Source organism: Acartia tonsa, chromosome 5 (genome assembly GCF_053477335.1).
Source record: "Acartia tonsa isolate MP-2025a chromosome 5, ASM5347733v1, whole genome shotgun sequence".
NCBI classification, from domain to species: domain Eukaryota; kingdom Metazoa; phylum Arthropoda; class Copepoda; order Calanoida; family Acartiidae; genus Acartia; species Acartia tonsa.
In genome coordinates, this window is record NC_137264.1 from 29,705,821 (window position 1) to 29,722,188 (window position 16,368).

The window sequence follows — 16,368 nt, forward strand, 5'->3', positions numbered from 1 at the left end:
GACTATGCCCACATGAAATATGATGCATACAATTTCAAACATTGAGGTGCAAGATAATTAGAATGTCGTTTTTTTATTTACAAGATGCCAAAAGTAGAAAGTTACACTTTTGAGTTTTAGGGGAAGATTATTTTTTTTAAAGTAAACCAAAAAGAATTAGGTAATAATACATTGTTTCATATAATAGTGAATAGTAGAAAAGGTTTATTTTTACGATTATACATATAGGTATAATTTTTTTAAAGAATCTTTATTATAGTTTGAATAATATGATAATTATGTAATCAGTGTCGTGCGGTATGGGGTTTTAGAGGGGTGTCAACGCTTTCTTTAAAATTGAATGTGGGATGGCCTGCCTTCCCCATTTTCACATCCCCTTGGTTAATCGCTGTGTACACCACTAATACTGTTAATATTTAGTTTTCAAAGCTTAAAAGAACATCTTTGTATTTAATCGCTACTTGCGGGCTCAGATTTGGTTTTGGTATGTGTAGTTGGAGGATTTTTATTCCTCGGTCACTTAATCTGTCAATGCTTTCCAAGGCTTTTGTCTGATATTAAATGATTTTAGTAATATTTTCAATTAAGAATTAAATAAATTGGTAGGTATAAAAAAGATTTTAAAGTGCGTATTTCGGTCACTTAAAGCTAATTAAGTTGTCAACTTTTATATCTTGTATTAACAGACTATAAAAATGTAAAAAGCATACCTAAATAGCATAAAGGGGGAGGTCATTTTCTAGTAAATTCCGTAAAGGTGTGTGTGTTATAAGGCCTAAAAATAGAAGTAGAACGATAAGGTGCTCTATATATTTGTATTCCCTATTGAATAGAACAATAGGGAGCACCTTATCGTTCTACTACTATTTTTAGGCCTTATAACACACACACCTTTACACACTTTTACGGAATTTACTAGAAAATGACCTCCCCCTTAATGATTTTTCTAACCAATACTTAAATATTTATGGTTCTCTTTGTAAAAAAAAAACAAATTTATTTTACTGTATTGCCCTTTTAATGGACATAATTGTCCTTGTTTTTAAAGTGTATTTATCTGTCATAATTGTGTCATAAGTTTCTCTTGTCTAATTAAGTTGTCATAAAACAATTAACCTACAAAAATCACGTAAAATGATTTTAAAACAGATGCTAGTTACATTGTGATAATCAACTTTTTTTGTGTAAAATATTCATTTAAATAAGCTTGCATAAACAAGAACAAAATATTTAATTAAGGGCGTAGCTTCAAATGATAATAAAACTATAGTTAACTGTTGGTCGGGAAGACACGGACGTACATACCCTTGTTGTAGAGAAGTAAAGTTACTAATCACAATTTTTGAATATATTACTATTCCTTTACGATATTGTTCATTTCTTGATAATCTTTAACATAAATCTCTTCAACTGTGTGGTTAGCACAGTATTTCTTCAAAGCTTCCTAAACAAAAATAAACCTATTGATTGTTTATTTTGTTGTAAACTAGCGGCTTTTGCCCTAGCGTATAGGTGTAAAGCTACCCTGAAATTGTTCAGCGGTTAGTGAGATCTTAACGGACAGACACGAGGAGCATACTTTATATAATACTAGCGGATACGCCCTCTAGAAGCCTCTAGGGGCACTTAAAGTGGGATGGGGAAAAGTCGACCCTCCCCATGCATGGGAGGGTTAAGATACCCTTCCCCAAATAAGTTAAAATCCTTTCCTGGACCTAAAAGAAGCTTTACTGTAAGGGAGAACCAAACCGGTTAAGCGGTTAGTGAGATCCAACGCTACAAACAAAAAATGCCTACTACTTTATATAATAGGATGATACACATTTCTCTTCTCATCATTTTTTATTCGGTGTTTTTCGGTGTAGTAAATCTACTCTATAATTATTTTTGCCTGTACTTTCGCACGTCTGTCCGTCCGTAACTCTATGTGGGAAATTCCCTAGACTTTGTCTGTATTTTTACCTGCTATTATTTTTTTGCTTCGTTACTTTTGGATGTTGTTATTCTTATTTAAATACAAAAAAATCAATCTTGCCTGGACCCTGTAGTTTCTTAGTGGTGCAATGAAGTGCCATCCATAGTTTCTGACCATGTGTACAACCTTGTCTGCTACTAGTTCACTCAGTAACTCTATTCCCTAAAAAAATATATTGATACCAAGCACGATTTCATCACAGTTAGCGTAACTATATTATACTTTTTATCAGATTGCCGACACTTCTACCGCTAGCAAACATTTTCGGTTTTTGTTGTATTTTTGGCAATATTTTTTATCAACTGTCAAAATTACACCTTTACCGCTGTCACATTGTTAGTTTCACACCCATGAAATTCAACAAGGATGTCAAATTCACCGTTTTATGATAAGAATACAACTATTTTTATATATAGATTAAGATTAGATTTATCATAAGATTGATTTTTATGTTTTGAAGTTAATGGCTTTACATGTCAGTTGATGTGAGCAGAGCAAACTTGAAACAAAGTGAGATACCTTCAATGTAAAACTTACACTAAAAACCTCTGTCTACCTTAAAATTTATGGTAGCCCCATCCTTAGTAGAAACATCATTTACATCCAAAAGAGTGGATTCCTTCATCACTTTTAATTCTGAACGAGACACTCTTTCATGAAAGTAGTTTTTATGTTTGTTTGGTTGTTTTAACAGATTTTTAGTTATTATACTTGTACTCCAAAATTTATAAACACGTTTTCTCACTAAAAATTATGTTTATATTAAGTCATAGTTGGTTGTTTTAAACTAGCAGTGTCCAAACTTTTCAACCCATTATTTTAATTTACAGAAGGGGAAAACTGGAGAACTCAATTGGTTCAGTAGTTAAGCTACAGACAACCATCCATACTAAATATAATAGGACTGAAAGTGTGTTGTTTTCCTTTGAGATCAGAATAGAATGGTTTCCATCGAATGCCAGGATTGCTGTACGTATCCAGGAGTATTCCAAATCTAATTATTAGATTCCCAGTCATATACTTTATAAAATAACTAGCGGCTACGCCCCTTAGAGGCCTCTAGGGGAACGTAATATGTTTTTCTTTCAATCTATCTTAAGATCACCTGTTTGTCAAAATTTATACGCTAGAAGATGCTTTATATTTTTTGGATTTTGGCGATTTTTCTTGAAAGGGTGGAGGTACCCTCCCTCCAAATAGCTATAAAAAATCCCAGGACCTATGAGAAGCTAGACTGTAAAGGAGAATCATATCGGTTCAGAGGTTAGCAAGATCCTTCAGTACAGACAGGCACACAGACAGAGATCCTTTTACTTTATTATAAGGATTACACCAAACTTATATATCCTAACTTATATAAAATTCACAAACATTTATATATTTTTTCTGTTTGAATGGTTGTACAAGTCGGTTTAATGGGGTAGGATAACAATTATAGAGATGCATCGCATCTTCTAAAAACTTATATTAACCTGTAATATAGCCCAACATGACCTTCTTGAATAGTTACCATATTAACATTAAAAAACGCAATCGTTGAACAGAATACATAGAAGAGGAATAAAATTTTGAAGAAAATGTGAATTCTGTAGCAACAACATTGTTTCTTGGTGTTGGTGGTGGGGCTTGCAGTCTCAGGACATTCTTCTAGATTTAATTGTATTGGTTTGTTCTCTAAACAACAAGAAAATATTTTACATTGGATTTTTATAAATCAGTACGTTTACTTGAACTAAAACTTGTTTTTCCAATTTTTCTATTTTGGTTATTTGGTGAGTGTGACGGTAGAAAACAGTGGTGATTGGCGGGCGTTGTAAGTGAAAGAATCGTCTAGTTGGGATATTAAGAAACTTATTTTGATTAGAAATTGACTGAATTATCTTAAATACTAAGCAGAAGCACTCCAAAAATTCATATAAATCCCCCCCTCCCCCCCCAAAAAAAAAAAAAAAAATATTACTTAGACTTCTTTCTGAAAATCGATTTGTTATACCTTCATTTTTTAACTCAGCATACGAAGGTGGAGGAGTGAAATCAAAATTTCTAATTAAATTGATAATGATTTTTTTTTTTTTTTTGTTAAAGAACAACTTATTATAAGTTAGATATTTTAATGTTTTTTATGGGATTTTTTCCGACTTTTTTCATAATCTAAATTATTATTTTGCAATATTTAAATTTTATTCTATTTTCTGTCATCAGGAAAGTTGGGTATGAAAAAAAATTAAAAGTTTTTTTATTGCCAAATCTATTTATTATCTATTAATGCCTGTCATCCATGGCAATACTTTGTATCTCATCATCAGACTCCAGTGGGTCACCATTTGTCTTGCCATTGTTGCCAGCACCATTGATGGGTGGTAGGGGGCTTACTCTGCTCAGGTTTATACTTCATTTTTAGACAGAGTATATATCAGTATTGTGGAGCTGGAGCCGCCATATTTTGCCGTATCCGGAGCCGCTTCTTAGAGCGTGGCTTCGGCTCCGGGGGTTGCCTAAAAATATCTGGGGGGGGGGGGATTTTACCTTGATTAAACTTAATGTTTAAATTTTGGAATATTGAAAACCCTTTAAGTCCAGTTTTTTCAAAAATTTAACTTTTAACCTTTAAAAGTCAAAAATAGACTTGGAAAAATTATTGAGTTTTTCTTGATTTTAGGTAGGAGCCGGAGCCGGATCCGTTTTTACAGAAGCGGCTTCGTTGGGGAATTCGTTCGTCCTTCTGTCTCTATTATTATGATAGCTACAAATGCGTGATATTTTTTTGTGTGGATTCCTTAAACTACTGGGAATATTTAAGTCAAAACCAAATTTTGCTGAATGGCTCTCCGTTTACTGCATTTTAGCTCCTAGGTAATGTTTATGCTGCGCTACTTATGGACAGGATTATGTTAATGGATAACTTGTTTACCCTTCTGAAAACACTTTTGAACTTGTTAAAATTGTGTACTTTTTTTAGTTCTTTCTATTATTTTGAAACTTTATTTGTTGTCATACAAAAGTATTATTTTAATTACTGTTGATTCCAAAAATTCTTTAATTTGTTGCAAAGTTAATTACAAAATTGAAGTAAGCCTTAGCACCTGTTATTATTCATATTTATTAGGTTCTGATCAACAAGGAGGGAGGTGAAACCTTAAATTCGCGATTTCATTTTTATTTGGTTGAATCTTTTAGCCAAAAATACAGCATGACCCTCGAAAAAGTATTTTTAAGCATCTGCAGCCCATATTTCTCAATGAATTATCAAAAAATGTATATGTCCTTGTTCTCTGTAGATTTCCACATAAGTAGATATAAAAATATTTTTTTAACATCAATTAACAGCTGAGATTTTTAGAGCCAAAGTTTTGAAAAAGTGGCTGAGGAAAAAGTAACTTTTCAAGAAAAATGTTTTTTAAAGTGAAATGACGTGTTTTCCTCATAATTTCAATATAAAACTTATATAAAGATGTTTCCAAGAAATTTATTTCGTGCTGAAAGCACTTTTTTCACTTGCTCTAAAAGGCATTTTTAGATTAGTGTAAATTGCAAAAACACCCTTACAGAAAGAAATCCTATAAAAAATAGTAGCAAATTGAAAGTTAACATAAACAGAAATCAAACACTTTTTATTTCATCAAAATAAGTTAAAAAACCAAAAAGTTACAGCTACAAACTTTTATTAAACATTTAACAATTTAAATGATTTTTAAGTTTCTTAGATTAATTTGCTGATTGGGCGTGAATTTATTGGTAAAGGTGGCGCTAAGCCTTCCGATAATGAGCATAAATTGGGGAGGGGTTTATTTAAGGTCATATTAATAAGTGGGAGATATTATAAGATTTGAAGGAAAAAGAAAAATGTATTCAGTAAAATTTGAAAAGTAGTTTTTTATATGTAAAAGTAACGTTTTTTAATGCAATAAAAATGTATCAATTGTAAACTTGCTCTTCTTTCTTATTTGTTTTTTAACTGGTTGATAAAAAGTAATATACTAATAAAAAACTAAGAAATATTTAGCAATATCCAGTTTCTCAACCATTTTTTCCAAACTTTGGCTTTAAAAATCTCGGCTGTTAATTGATGTAAAAAAAAATATTTTGATATCATAATCCTTTGATGTAGAAAATTATAGAGAACAAGTACATATGAATCTTTTTATATTTTATTGAGAAATATAGGCTGCAGATGCTCAAAAATACTTTTTCGAGGGTCATGCTGTATGTTTTCTCATTGTTATTCCTAGAAATTAGTGACTCTGCCCAGGGATCTAAAGGGATAAGACAATAGCCGATAAATTGATGTATATCCCCAATGGTGATACAAAAATTACACCTTCTGTTGATTAAAATTAGTGGTTGCAACACTCATTCTTATAAAATAAAACCCATCAAAAGTCCCCAAAGTTGTTAATGCAACTTGTAAGAAAAAGTTATTACAAAACTTTTGGGACTAGTGTAATACTAAAACAGCCCTTTGTTCTCTCTATCCCTGGAATTACCCATATACCCTTTAATTGAAGAAATAAATTTTTAAAATTGAGGGTGGTATATTAAAAAGATGAGTTCCTGTGAAGGGAACCTAACCCCTTCAGTGATTTCGAGATATTGACAAAATGACAGACATACTTACGTCTTTAAGTGAAGATTAAACTATTTTACTGCGGTTACACGTTTTTATAATAAGGATTCACCTCCTTTCTCCCTGATAATTATTTGATTTCGATTTTGATAAATAACATTTTATGTTTATTTAGCACAAGTAATCAAATGTACTGAACTATTTTATTATAATTGATACATTTGATTTTTTTATGTATTTATGTGAAAGGAACTAAGGCAAGACGGCGGCTAGGCACTGTTTTACTTTCTGTCAGTAGTATAGTAGTCAGGGAAACTAAATTCATACAGGGAGAAAGGGAGGGGACATTTCACTGTATATTACACTAGTCCCCAAAGTCTTATAATAACGTTTTCTTATTTGTTGGCTTAATATCTTTAAGGACTTTTATTGAATTTGATTGGTTAGTTTATCAAGTTGAGTGTCCAAAAGTGTCAACCACTAATTTTAATCCACAGAAGGGGTAATTTTGTGTATCATCAATAGGGATGTATATCAATTGTCTCCTCTTCTTTTCTTATCCCTTTAGTTCCCTGAAATTCATACAAATGAAAGATATTAAAATTCTGCAATACTTTTTTCAAACAAAGTTCTTTATAATATAAGGAAGCTATTTTATAATTAGGGAATGTCTGTATAATTCTTCTTTATTGGTGGATTTAAAGGTTTTTTATGTCAAATCTTTAAACTAATGATTTTTTTTTCTTTGGATCATTATAATTCTGTGTTGCATTTTCTGATTGTTTTTATTCCTATCAACGGGGGAAAAATGTTTTTTGTATTGGTTGAATATATTAAGATTTTAATCGCCCATAATAAAAAACTTTTCTTTTTTTCTAATTTTAAAAGTTGATTTCTCTTTTTGAGTGATGTCTATGTTTTTTCAGCTAGACATCTTAAAATTTATTTGGGTATTTTTCACTGTTGTGATGGTTTAAGTTTTGTTGATTTTTTTTTAATGGTCCTAAACATGGCTGTAAAAAATTAAACATAGATTTAAGTAATTAAAAAATATAACAATAACTCATAATACATCCAAAGAGGAAGGTTGCGTGAATTTTAAGCATTAAAAATATTTTTTACTTTCTTCTCAATTATGAGAGTGTAAAGAATATGACAATGGAAAACTATTCTTTCTCAAATTGTTATGAAAAAATTTTGTCTTTGGTAGTTTAACAAATTAATGAAATTCCTCTCTCTCCCTGGCAAATTGATTTTGGTTTATTTATTAAATGCCCATTACTATTATTATAAAATAGAGAATAGTTATTTCTCCCATCATATTTTGGCACCTCGGGACTAATAAAACTGGTTTTTAATCTTATGATTGTACATTTTTATATTCGTAGAAAGCTGGATATAATACGATGCTAGACATTGTTTTTTTCGTATGGATGAGAACCGGTTCCTATCCACCGGATTCGAATGAATACGAGAAAAATATTTTCTAAATAATATTCCTCAAAATCCGAGACTACTGACCACGATATATATATGCTTAGTTAGAGTACAAGCCATTTTCAATTGTATATTTTTGGTGATTTTTCAATGTTTCTAAATTTTATTTAAAATTTGTTAATACCTACTAATAAGCCCCCATAAAATATCACTTATTATATTTTGTATTAGAGTTTAAAATGGCTTATGTATATTGCGTAACAAAATTCAAGAATATCTTTGCCAAGATTCGACAAGAATTAACAACTTAAGAAAAATATTTTCATTTAAAAATTTCCTTTATTGTCTGGACGTTAATTTAAACATGATCACGTGCAATGTTTGACATTTGGCTGATGCCTAGCTGCTATTCAAGGCCTTAGCACACTGGTTCAATCAAGGACATTTGTGGAGGGAATTCAAAATCAGAGAGAGAGGGGACAATGTGCTGTTTATCACTATTGTCCCCAAGGTTTTGTAAAAACGTTTTCTTATTCGTTGGCTTACAACTTTAAGAAGTTCAGTGTATTTTGATTGGTTGTTTCATTAGGTTTAGTGTTCACACGTTTCAACCACTAATTTTAAACTACAGAAGGGGTATCTTAGTTTAACATCATTGGGGATGTAGATCAACAAATTAGCCATTATCCCTGAGACATACACTCACACTTGTTATGTACACAAATGTTTATTTCTTAACTAAAATAACCATTTTCATGTCATTGTGAATAGTAAGATAGAAGGTAGTTATATAACTGTTTTAGCATTATTAAACCCTAGGTATTTTAGAGTCTTTTTACTTAAATTGTGATTTATTGATGTCATAATAATTAGAAATTTTGTTTAAAATGAAATAAAACCATAATTATATAGCACATCAAATTCATGAACATAACAAATTATAATTCAAAATGAAAAAATGTTAGTAAATAAAAATGTACATGACAACGTAATTGTAATATATGGCCAGTCAGTCTAATAGACCTATAAATGGCCAGTTAGACACACAGACATATCAAAGTTAAGAAGTAGACTCTCTGTACTTATACTTAAAATTGTAAAGTACAAAGAAAAAACATGCTTCTAACATTAAACTCGGAAATGCCCTAAATATTTTATTCTATGACACAATCAACAAATTAATCTTTGTTTAACCTACACAAACTTAATTCATATGTGTGTTTTTTTTGTTGTATGACATGTTTTGGCCTTAAAGTTTTATTCTACTGAATTGAAAAGAGTTCTCCTTTTTTGGGGTGGTTTTAGACTTTTTTAATTTTAGATTTAAGCCTTGGGATGGTATTTCTGCTAAATACAAAACTTTAAGATGCTTGGCGAACAGCCTCTAATTAAAATTAAAAATTTTAAAAACAAAATAATTTAAAAAAATCCCAAGGATGATTGTCTGGCTTTCTGATTGTCTCTACCGGCAATCACTGGACTTTACTTTACAGTGAAGCTGCCTAATTTTTTTGGAGAAGTTCCTCCCTCCTCCCAAGAAAAATCGCCCCTAGAAAAAATTAAAAATTGCTTAATTATTCAATTTGATTAACCCTTTGTTTTAGGTTACTTGTGATGTCCCTGCGGGCGCAGTCTCTGTTGAACCTAAAGATGTACAAGCTGAACCGCCACGTGCTGAAAGATCTACAGAAACAGATTAATGAGGTTCTAGTCAAGTCCAACAATGATGAGGAAACACAACAGGTTAGAAACCCAGATTTGGGTAAAGCCGGGGAGAGAAGGGGTCACTGGACTGTAAATTATACTGGTACCCAAAGTTTTTATACACGTTCTCTTGTTTGTTTGTTTAGAAAGTTTGGTTACTTTTATTAAATCTTGATCGATTGGTTTAACCTAAAATGTCCTAATTTTTAAATTAATTGTATTAAACAATAGGGGTAATTCAAGGGTTTATCATCATTGGGTTGTTAGCGTCCAATCCTGGGTAAAGTGCAAGTGCACTGGCAGATATGAAAGCTAGAATAGGTAGTAAAAGAGGGAACCCTACCTAAAAAAATTTAATTGGTAAAAAATTACACTTCTATTTCATTAGGTATATATGAACTGAATTATTTATGATACATGAATTAAACATCATTTAATTTTAGGGTGGAGAGCACGGTGTTCATTTATCCCCAACCCCGAGCCCGGCAGGAAGTGAGGGTAGTAATTGTAGCAAGGTAATTATTTGATTGATAGATTTATTCATTAATTTATGAGTGTGTACTGTGTATTACTATATGCGGATAAAATTGTTTTGATGATTTTGAGATGCTTCTTGTTCTGACTGATTGATACAAACGGTTATCTAAATTCTAAAAACTTAATATTTTTGTTCAGTCAAGTGGATATACAAGCAGTGGTGAGAAGGAGATGACCCTATCCGTGCCGAAGGCCACCCTCCAGAACCAGTACAACATTGCCAGCTACCTGTCACAGTGTCATGAACTATGGGAACAGGCGGAGCTATTTCTTACCAAGGGGAATTGTGAAGGTGGGTGTACTATCAGTATCCCCCCCCCCCCCAATTATTATGTTTTCGAGAAAATAAAATGAGGGAAGAAAATAAGTGTAGATTTCATTCTGATATTTAGATCGGATTCATCCGAATAATTTGACAACACGATTAGAATCCGATTTCGTAAAAAGTCTCTGGGGGCCTAGGCCCTCCATCCCTCATTCATATACCTAGTTGTATTTGGTTTATAAATTTGCATTTTAATTCGAAACTGATATTAATATCACGTATTTCTGATTAGGATTTAGTAAAAATTGTGAATTAATCCTAAGCTAAATTACCGTTAATTTAATATCCAAAAATATTTTCAGGATTCTTCCGAAGTTTGGACGAGGAATGTGGTCCCCTGACTCTTCATTCAGATCTATGCAAGCTCACTAACTATACCAAAAGAGGTCTTGACTGGATTTCTCAGGTATGTAGAATAGAATGAAAGGTAGTAGAATATCAAATAAAAGGTCTTGAATACAAAGATAAACGTAAACATGAGGTACAAAGAGATTTCTAGATTACAAAAGTGATACTTCAGTTCTTGCTTGAATAGATAGAAATATTTTGATTAAGGTAAGATCAAAATTTATACTTAAAAAAAAGAGGATATCTAGCCAAGAACCCAATCAAGTTCTCTCTCAGATTACCTAACAAGGAAATGGATTAATCAACAACGATACTTTAATTAACTAATTTATATTTTTGTTGTTAATTTTTGTAGCCATGATTATCTGAAGTTAGGTTTCAGATGCACACGGAGATTGTAAGTGAGAATCCTTTGATTATTAATCTTAGATTGGCAAGCCTCACGCACAGCTTATTGTATTCTATGTTATATTACAAGCTGACCCGCAATTCTCATGGAAGCTACTCAATAATTACATCACCTTGGCCTAGAGTTTTGGCAGGTGTTCCATATTAAGCCATTCTAGGGTGGGGGGGGGGGGGCGTAATGACATTTTAACGTAAACCGTAAATTCTGCCCCCCCCCCCCTTCTTCTCAATGACACTCGCATACAAGGAGCATGGACAAGGGAAAGCATTGTTCAAGTTGCTTGAATCCTAACTTACTTCAAATATCTCCCTCCTAACAACCTTAGTGAATCTCAGGGAAGGTTGCAAAAACAATAAAAAAAAATTATTAATTTCTTTGTTTTCAGGAGTATTCTTCATTGCGGCCAAGTCCTTCGCATCGGAATTCATAAACAAAAAACCTGCTTGTCCTGTCCATCCATCCAAGCAACACAAATCACATATGCCACATCTTCTATACAATTCTTCCTGCCTGTCTAGTCCAAGCCAAGCATTCACATTGTGTCCGCCCAAGCCCACCCTATGCCAATACAGAGATAAAGGGATACTCCATCTTAAGAATGATACATTTCCAAACACTTCTTCACAAGTTATTGTATACTGCATTATTTTTCTCGTTAAAAATTGTTTTGACTGTTGAACAGATTTATCCTAGGTGCCTGTACTTTTATTTTTGTTATTTCCAAACCAAAATTCTTACTTAGAAATTTAAAACTTTATTTTATTATTTTTTCCGACACAAAATTCTTCCTTTAATTTAAACCAATCCTTCCAGTTCAGATTGAATTAAGTCAAATGTCAAAAAACTCCGTCGTCCATCCACAAAAAAAAACTTCTTTCTTCTACTAATGTTTATTTCTGTTATTTTTTACTCAAAATATGCAAAGACACAAACAAGAATTTTCACAGACAAAATATAAGTTTACAATTTTAAAAAGATTTTAAATGTATTATAGCAAATGAACTTGAACTATACCTATCAATAAAAGCACAATTTTAAATTTTATAACCATGCAAAAACATATCATTTTGTATGATTTTTTTGCTTAATATACATTGAAAATTTCTTTGAACGTGAAAATAAAAATTGGCTTTTAAAAGCTGTTTCCTTGGGTATTGCCTTAAAATTTTGACTGTTGAGATATTAGAGAAATATTTATTTACAAAAATGTCTGATCTATAAACCATAGATCACTAATAATACCATCACATCTTGCTTACTATAGTTATACTTAGTCTGTGACAATTTGTTGTATAAAGATTGAACAAGGTCAAAGGAGTTTATAAATATACTTTACCTACCTGTGTACTGCGAGTTGTAATATTAGTAATATCATTATTATATACTATATTCTTAACTATACGAGTTTATTATTATTTTTTTCAAAGATTGTATAAGTTAATTTTGTTCTCTTTTTAAGCATATAAAAACACATAATCATTGTTGAAAGTAAACCAGTGGCAAAATAATTTTTTTCTTCCTTTTTTTTTGAATATTGTATTATTTTTTATTAATTACCTTTGAAAAACACATGAAAGATTATCAGAGTGCGTTTTATTAAAACCTTCTACCTAAAGTATGTATTTTGAGTATATATGAAATCTATCATGTATGAGATTTTTATTTTGAGTGTACCTAACACAGTTTTGAATTGTAGAATTTTTTTAGTCATGTTTGGCAACATAATTTTGTATTTTTGTGTGTCTTTTTGCTCTTGGTTTATTTATTATTTATAGCAACTTCATATCCCAATTATAACATTACTTTACGCAGGAAGGGAGGTGGCAATGGACTGTTAATTACACTGGTACCCGAAGTTTCATAAATTCATTATTTTATCTATTGTTTTATAAAACTTTGGGTACTTTTAAGATCCCCAACGAAACAGCCTTCTTATGTTATGCTTGGTTGTATTACATCATAATAAGAACATGATATTGATCAATACTCTAAATCTTAAATTATTTATGAAGGCCTGCCTTTCCTTGTATTTTTATTTTATTAAAACACTAAGCAGCAAAATATTTACACACATATACAAATTTTATATTGCCAGCTGTTATTATTAATTTCCGTCTTATTTTGTCAAATTATGTTTTCCTATTTTGACTTATTTTGTTTTCTTTTTTTTCTCTTTCGTTGGATAATAGTTGTTGAAAAAATCTGAAATTGATGAGAATTGATTGATTCTCAATGTTATTTTTGCCAAAAAACCTTATTTTGTCATCCATAGCCTAACCAATTTATAATAGGAAATTATTTTGTCAGAATTTTTGTTTTTACGTGATATCATTTTGTACAACTAATGCTTCAAGCATTTGAGAAAAGGTAATATCAATATTTTTTACTTATCGTTTCGTGGCTATTTAAGCTGCGTTCAGGCTAAAGTATTTTATTATTTAGTCGTAAGATTAATTGCCGTTTCAAATGCTCGAAACATTTTTGACCTTACTAAAAGTGAAATGGAATAATAAAGATTTAAATTTTGCAGCTTTTTATGCAACTAGAAACAAAATAACTAAGTACTGCCTTTTTATTCTTATGAGAATTATTTTAAAATTGTAGATTTCTTTATTTTCAATTTTTTCATATTAGAAAATTAATTTTAGGTCCTTTTTTAATATAATTTTTTTTATGTTTTGCTTAATATCATATTTTCTTTATGCTTATTATTGTTTATTCAAGTTTGAATACCCTCCATTATTTTTACATACTTGCATTTCTTTAGAAACACAAATTTTATACATCACGGGGTTTTTGCTTGCTTTTTGAAACTGGTGAAAAAATGCATAATAATTTTTAAAAGAGAATTTGATATTAAGGCAACGTTGCACGAAAAAAAACTTAAATTAGATTAACTTAGTTTAATTTGAGCCAACTTATCTCCTAAATGCGGCCAATTGTTACCTATTATTTTTTAAGATAAAAAATGTAAAAAAAAAATCCGCGTATAAAATACAAAACATAGTTGTTATAAAACTATTATTAAAAATTAAAATGTGTTCTACACAATAAAATAGATAGCAACATAGGCATAGATTATTAAAATATTCGTTTAGCAATTGTAGGAATAAATTTGTTTAGCTTTTTTAATGTGTACTGAACGTACTAAATCAATGAACGTTGAGTAAAAATAGAAATTAATTATGGAGAAAAAAAATAAATCTAGGAATTTGAATTGTTACAAAAATAACAGAAAAAAACTGGTTTGTACGATTTTTTGGCAAAAAAATTTAGGATCAAGTTTAAGATACGTTGCATTCCTTTAAATATTGTTTTTTTCTTTTAACTTTAAAGGTTGTTAATAATATCCAAATGGTTTACAGCACAGCCTTTATTCACAAAACATTAAAACTCTAAAAGTTCTATAAAATATTCGATTGTCCAACTTTTTTGCGCGATTTTTATTGCATTTTAACTTCGTCCTTTTTGAACTTTCATACTCCTATTTTTTTTTATCGAGAATTAGTTAAACCCATTAAAATATGCGTCCAGCCGTTTGGCCATTAGCACCCTTTCAAGTTAATATAAAAGAATAATGTGAGAGTTGGTACTGCGTATTTAGGACTTGCTCCAAAAGTTGAGTACCATGTACTTTATTATTAAAAATATTATATACTGTATGTACTGAAGTATTTACTTAGATATCAATTTATAATTGTGTACCGAATGAGTGGCAAAGACTATTAAAATAAACAATTATGTACGAATTAAGTTTTATTTCTTCTAGTGAATCTATTTTATAACTTTGTCTGTCCGTACTTTGTCTTAACTTTATGCAAAGAGTTTCTGGTGTTTCCCCAAAAAGTGTATGGCGAGCATTTAAACACGCTGCCAGGCTCCCATAGGTGTTAAAATAAATTGAAAATAAGAATGGGATTAGTTAATTTTCCCTATGCCTAACCCTTCGGGGCTGTAATACCCAAGTACCCAATATGACCTATCACATACAAATCTAACGTAAAGTAACAAATAAAAATCTAGGTAAGCTCCCCTTAATTTAAAAACAAAGAGGGGGATGGGGACTGTGATTCAATTCACTTTGAGGGAAAATGGCCTTTACGCTATTCTTTCATAGCATAATTTTGGCATTCTTAATTATATATGAAGAGAGTGATAACTGCATTTCTCGTATTCATTCGAATCCGGTGGATAGGAACCGGTTCTCATCCATACGAAAAAACTATGTCTAGCATCGTATTATATCCAGCTTTCTACGAATATATAAATGTACAATCATAAGATTAAAACCAGTTTTTTTTTGCCGGTGCCTCCGGCACCTCGGGCCTAAAAAAACTAGTTTTAATCTTATAATTGTACTTTCTAAATCCGCGGAAAGCCGTTTATAATACGATGCGAGAAATAACTATTACGTACTTATGTAACCCCAAATGTGAAGAAATATTATATATTAAGTTACAGAAATTTATTTAGAAGATTACCTTAACAAATCTGGGATCTTCATGGATAAAACAACCTTGATGTAAAAGCAACCGATCGTTTTTTTTTCTGTGTGTACTGAAAGATCTCGCTAACTACTGAACCGATATGATTCAATTGAATGTAACAACTATTTTAGGGAATGGTATTACCACCCTTACAAGAGAAATGGTCCCCCAACCCCCAAAGAAAGATAAGAAACTCTTTCACATTACTTAAAAAACGAGCAGCCGTTAGTAAAAGATAAATTTATGAACATAGCAAATTATGAAAGATAAAATATTTCCTCTTCAGATAAAAAATTTTGTTCAGAAGTTGGATACCTACTGATAAATCAATATTTCATAAAAGTTCCTGTAGTAAATAAGCCAACGAATGCGGGAGCATGTTTATTGAACTTTGGTGACCAATGAACTCTCCCTCCCAGATAAATGTTGTGTCCTTGTTAAAAGAAACTGTCTGGAAAATCCAAGTAAAGTTAAAAAGGTTAGATAATCTGTTTTTCTAGATAAATATTGAGTCAGAATTTTACTTAAAATGTCCTTGTTCTTTGTTACAAGCATTTAGATTAACTAGCGGATACGCCCCAG

At 30.9% G+C, this 16,368-nt stretch overlaps 2 protein-coding genes across 31 annotated transcripts in view; one reads left to right on the forward strand and one right to left on the reverse strand.

Annotated features, from left to right (window-relative positions):
* The window catches only part of LOC145319224 (uncharacterized), a 47,418-nt gene extending 32,370 nt beyond the window's left edge, over window positions 1-15,048 (forward strand). The window contains exons 17-24 of one of the 29 annotated variants that reach the window (XR_013879780.1): window positions 9,581-9,719; window positions 10,124-10,195; window positions 10,356-10,509; window positions 10,845-10,948; window positions 11,685-11,992; window positions 12,564-13,036; window positions 13,395-13,666; window positions 13,797-15,048. Coding sequence is in view for 1 of the 29 variants with exons in the window: in XM_080161199.1 (XP_080017325.1) it covers window positions 9,581-9,719; window positions 10,124-10,195; window positions 10,356-10,509; window positions 10,845-10,948; window positions 11,685-11,729 (514 nt within the window). In the remaining 28 variants the exon portion in view is untranslated. Of the gene's footprint in view, window positions 1-9,580; window positions 9,720-10,123; window positions 10,196-10,355; window positions 10,510-10,844; window positions 10,949-11,684 lie in introns of all 29 variants that reach the window. The other 28 variants (XR_013879760.1, XR_013879776.1, XR_013879781.1 and 25 more) reach the window with 28 other exon arrangements.
* Window positions 1,025-7,089, reverse strand: LOC145319225 (erlin-like). Of its 2 annotated transcripts, none has more exons than XM_080161203.1 (9): window positions 6,652-7,089; window positions 5,059-5,084; window positions 4,245-4,349; window positions 3,969-4,018; window positions 3,448-3,649; window positions 2,899-2,969; window positions 2,532-2,611; window positions 2,036-2,137; window positions 1,025-1,444 (listed from the first exon to the last, which is right to left on the reverse strand). In XM_080161203.1, the coding sequence occupies exons 2-9, from the start codon at window positions 5,070-5,072 to the stop codon at window positions 1,355-1,357; spliced, it is 714 nt and encodes a 237-aa protein (XP_080017329.1). In that variant the 5' UTR covers window positions 5,073-5,084; window positions 6,652-7,089; the 3' UTR covers window positions 1,025-1,354. The 2 variants fall into 2 exon arrangements, with proteins under 2 accessions (XP_080017329.1, XP_080017328.1); XM_080161202.1 differs by having other exon boundaries at window positions 5,059-5,110.
* Window positions 15,049-16,368: the final 1,320 nt, after the last annotated feature.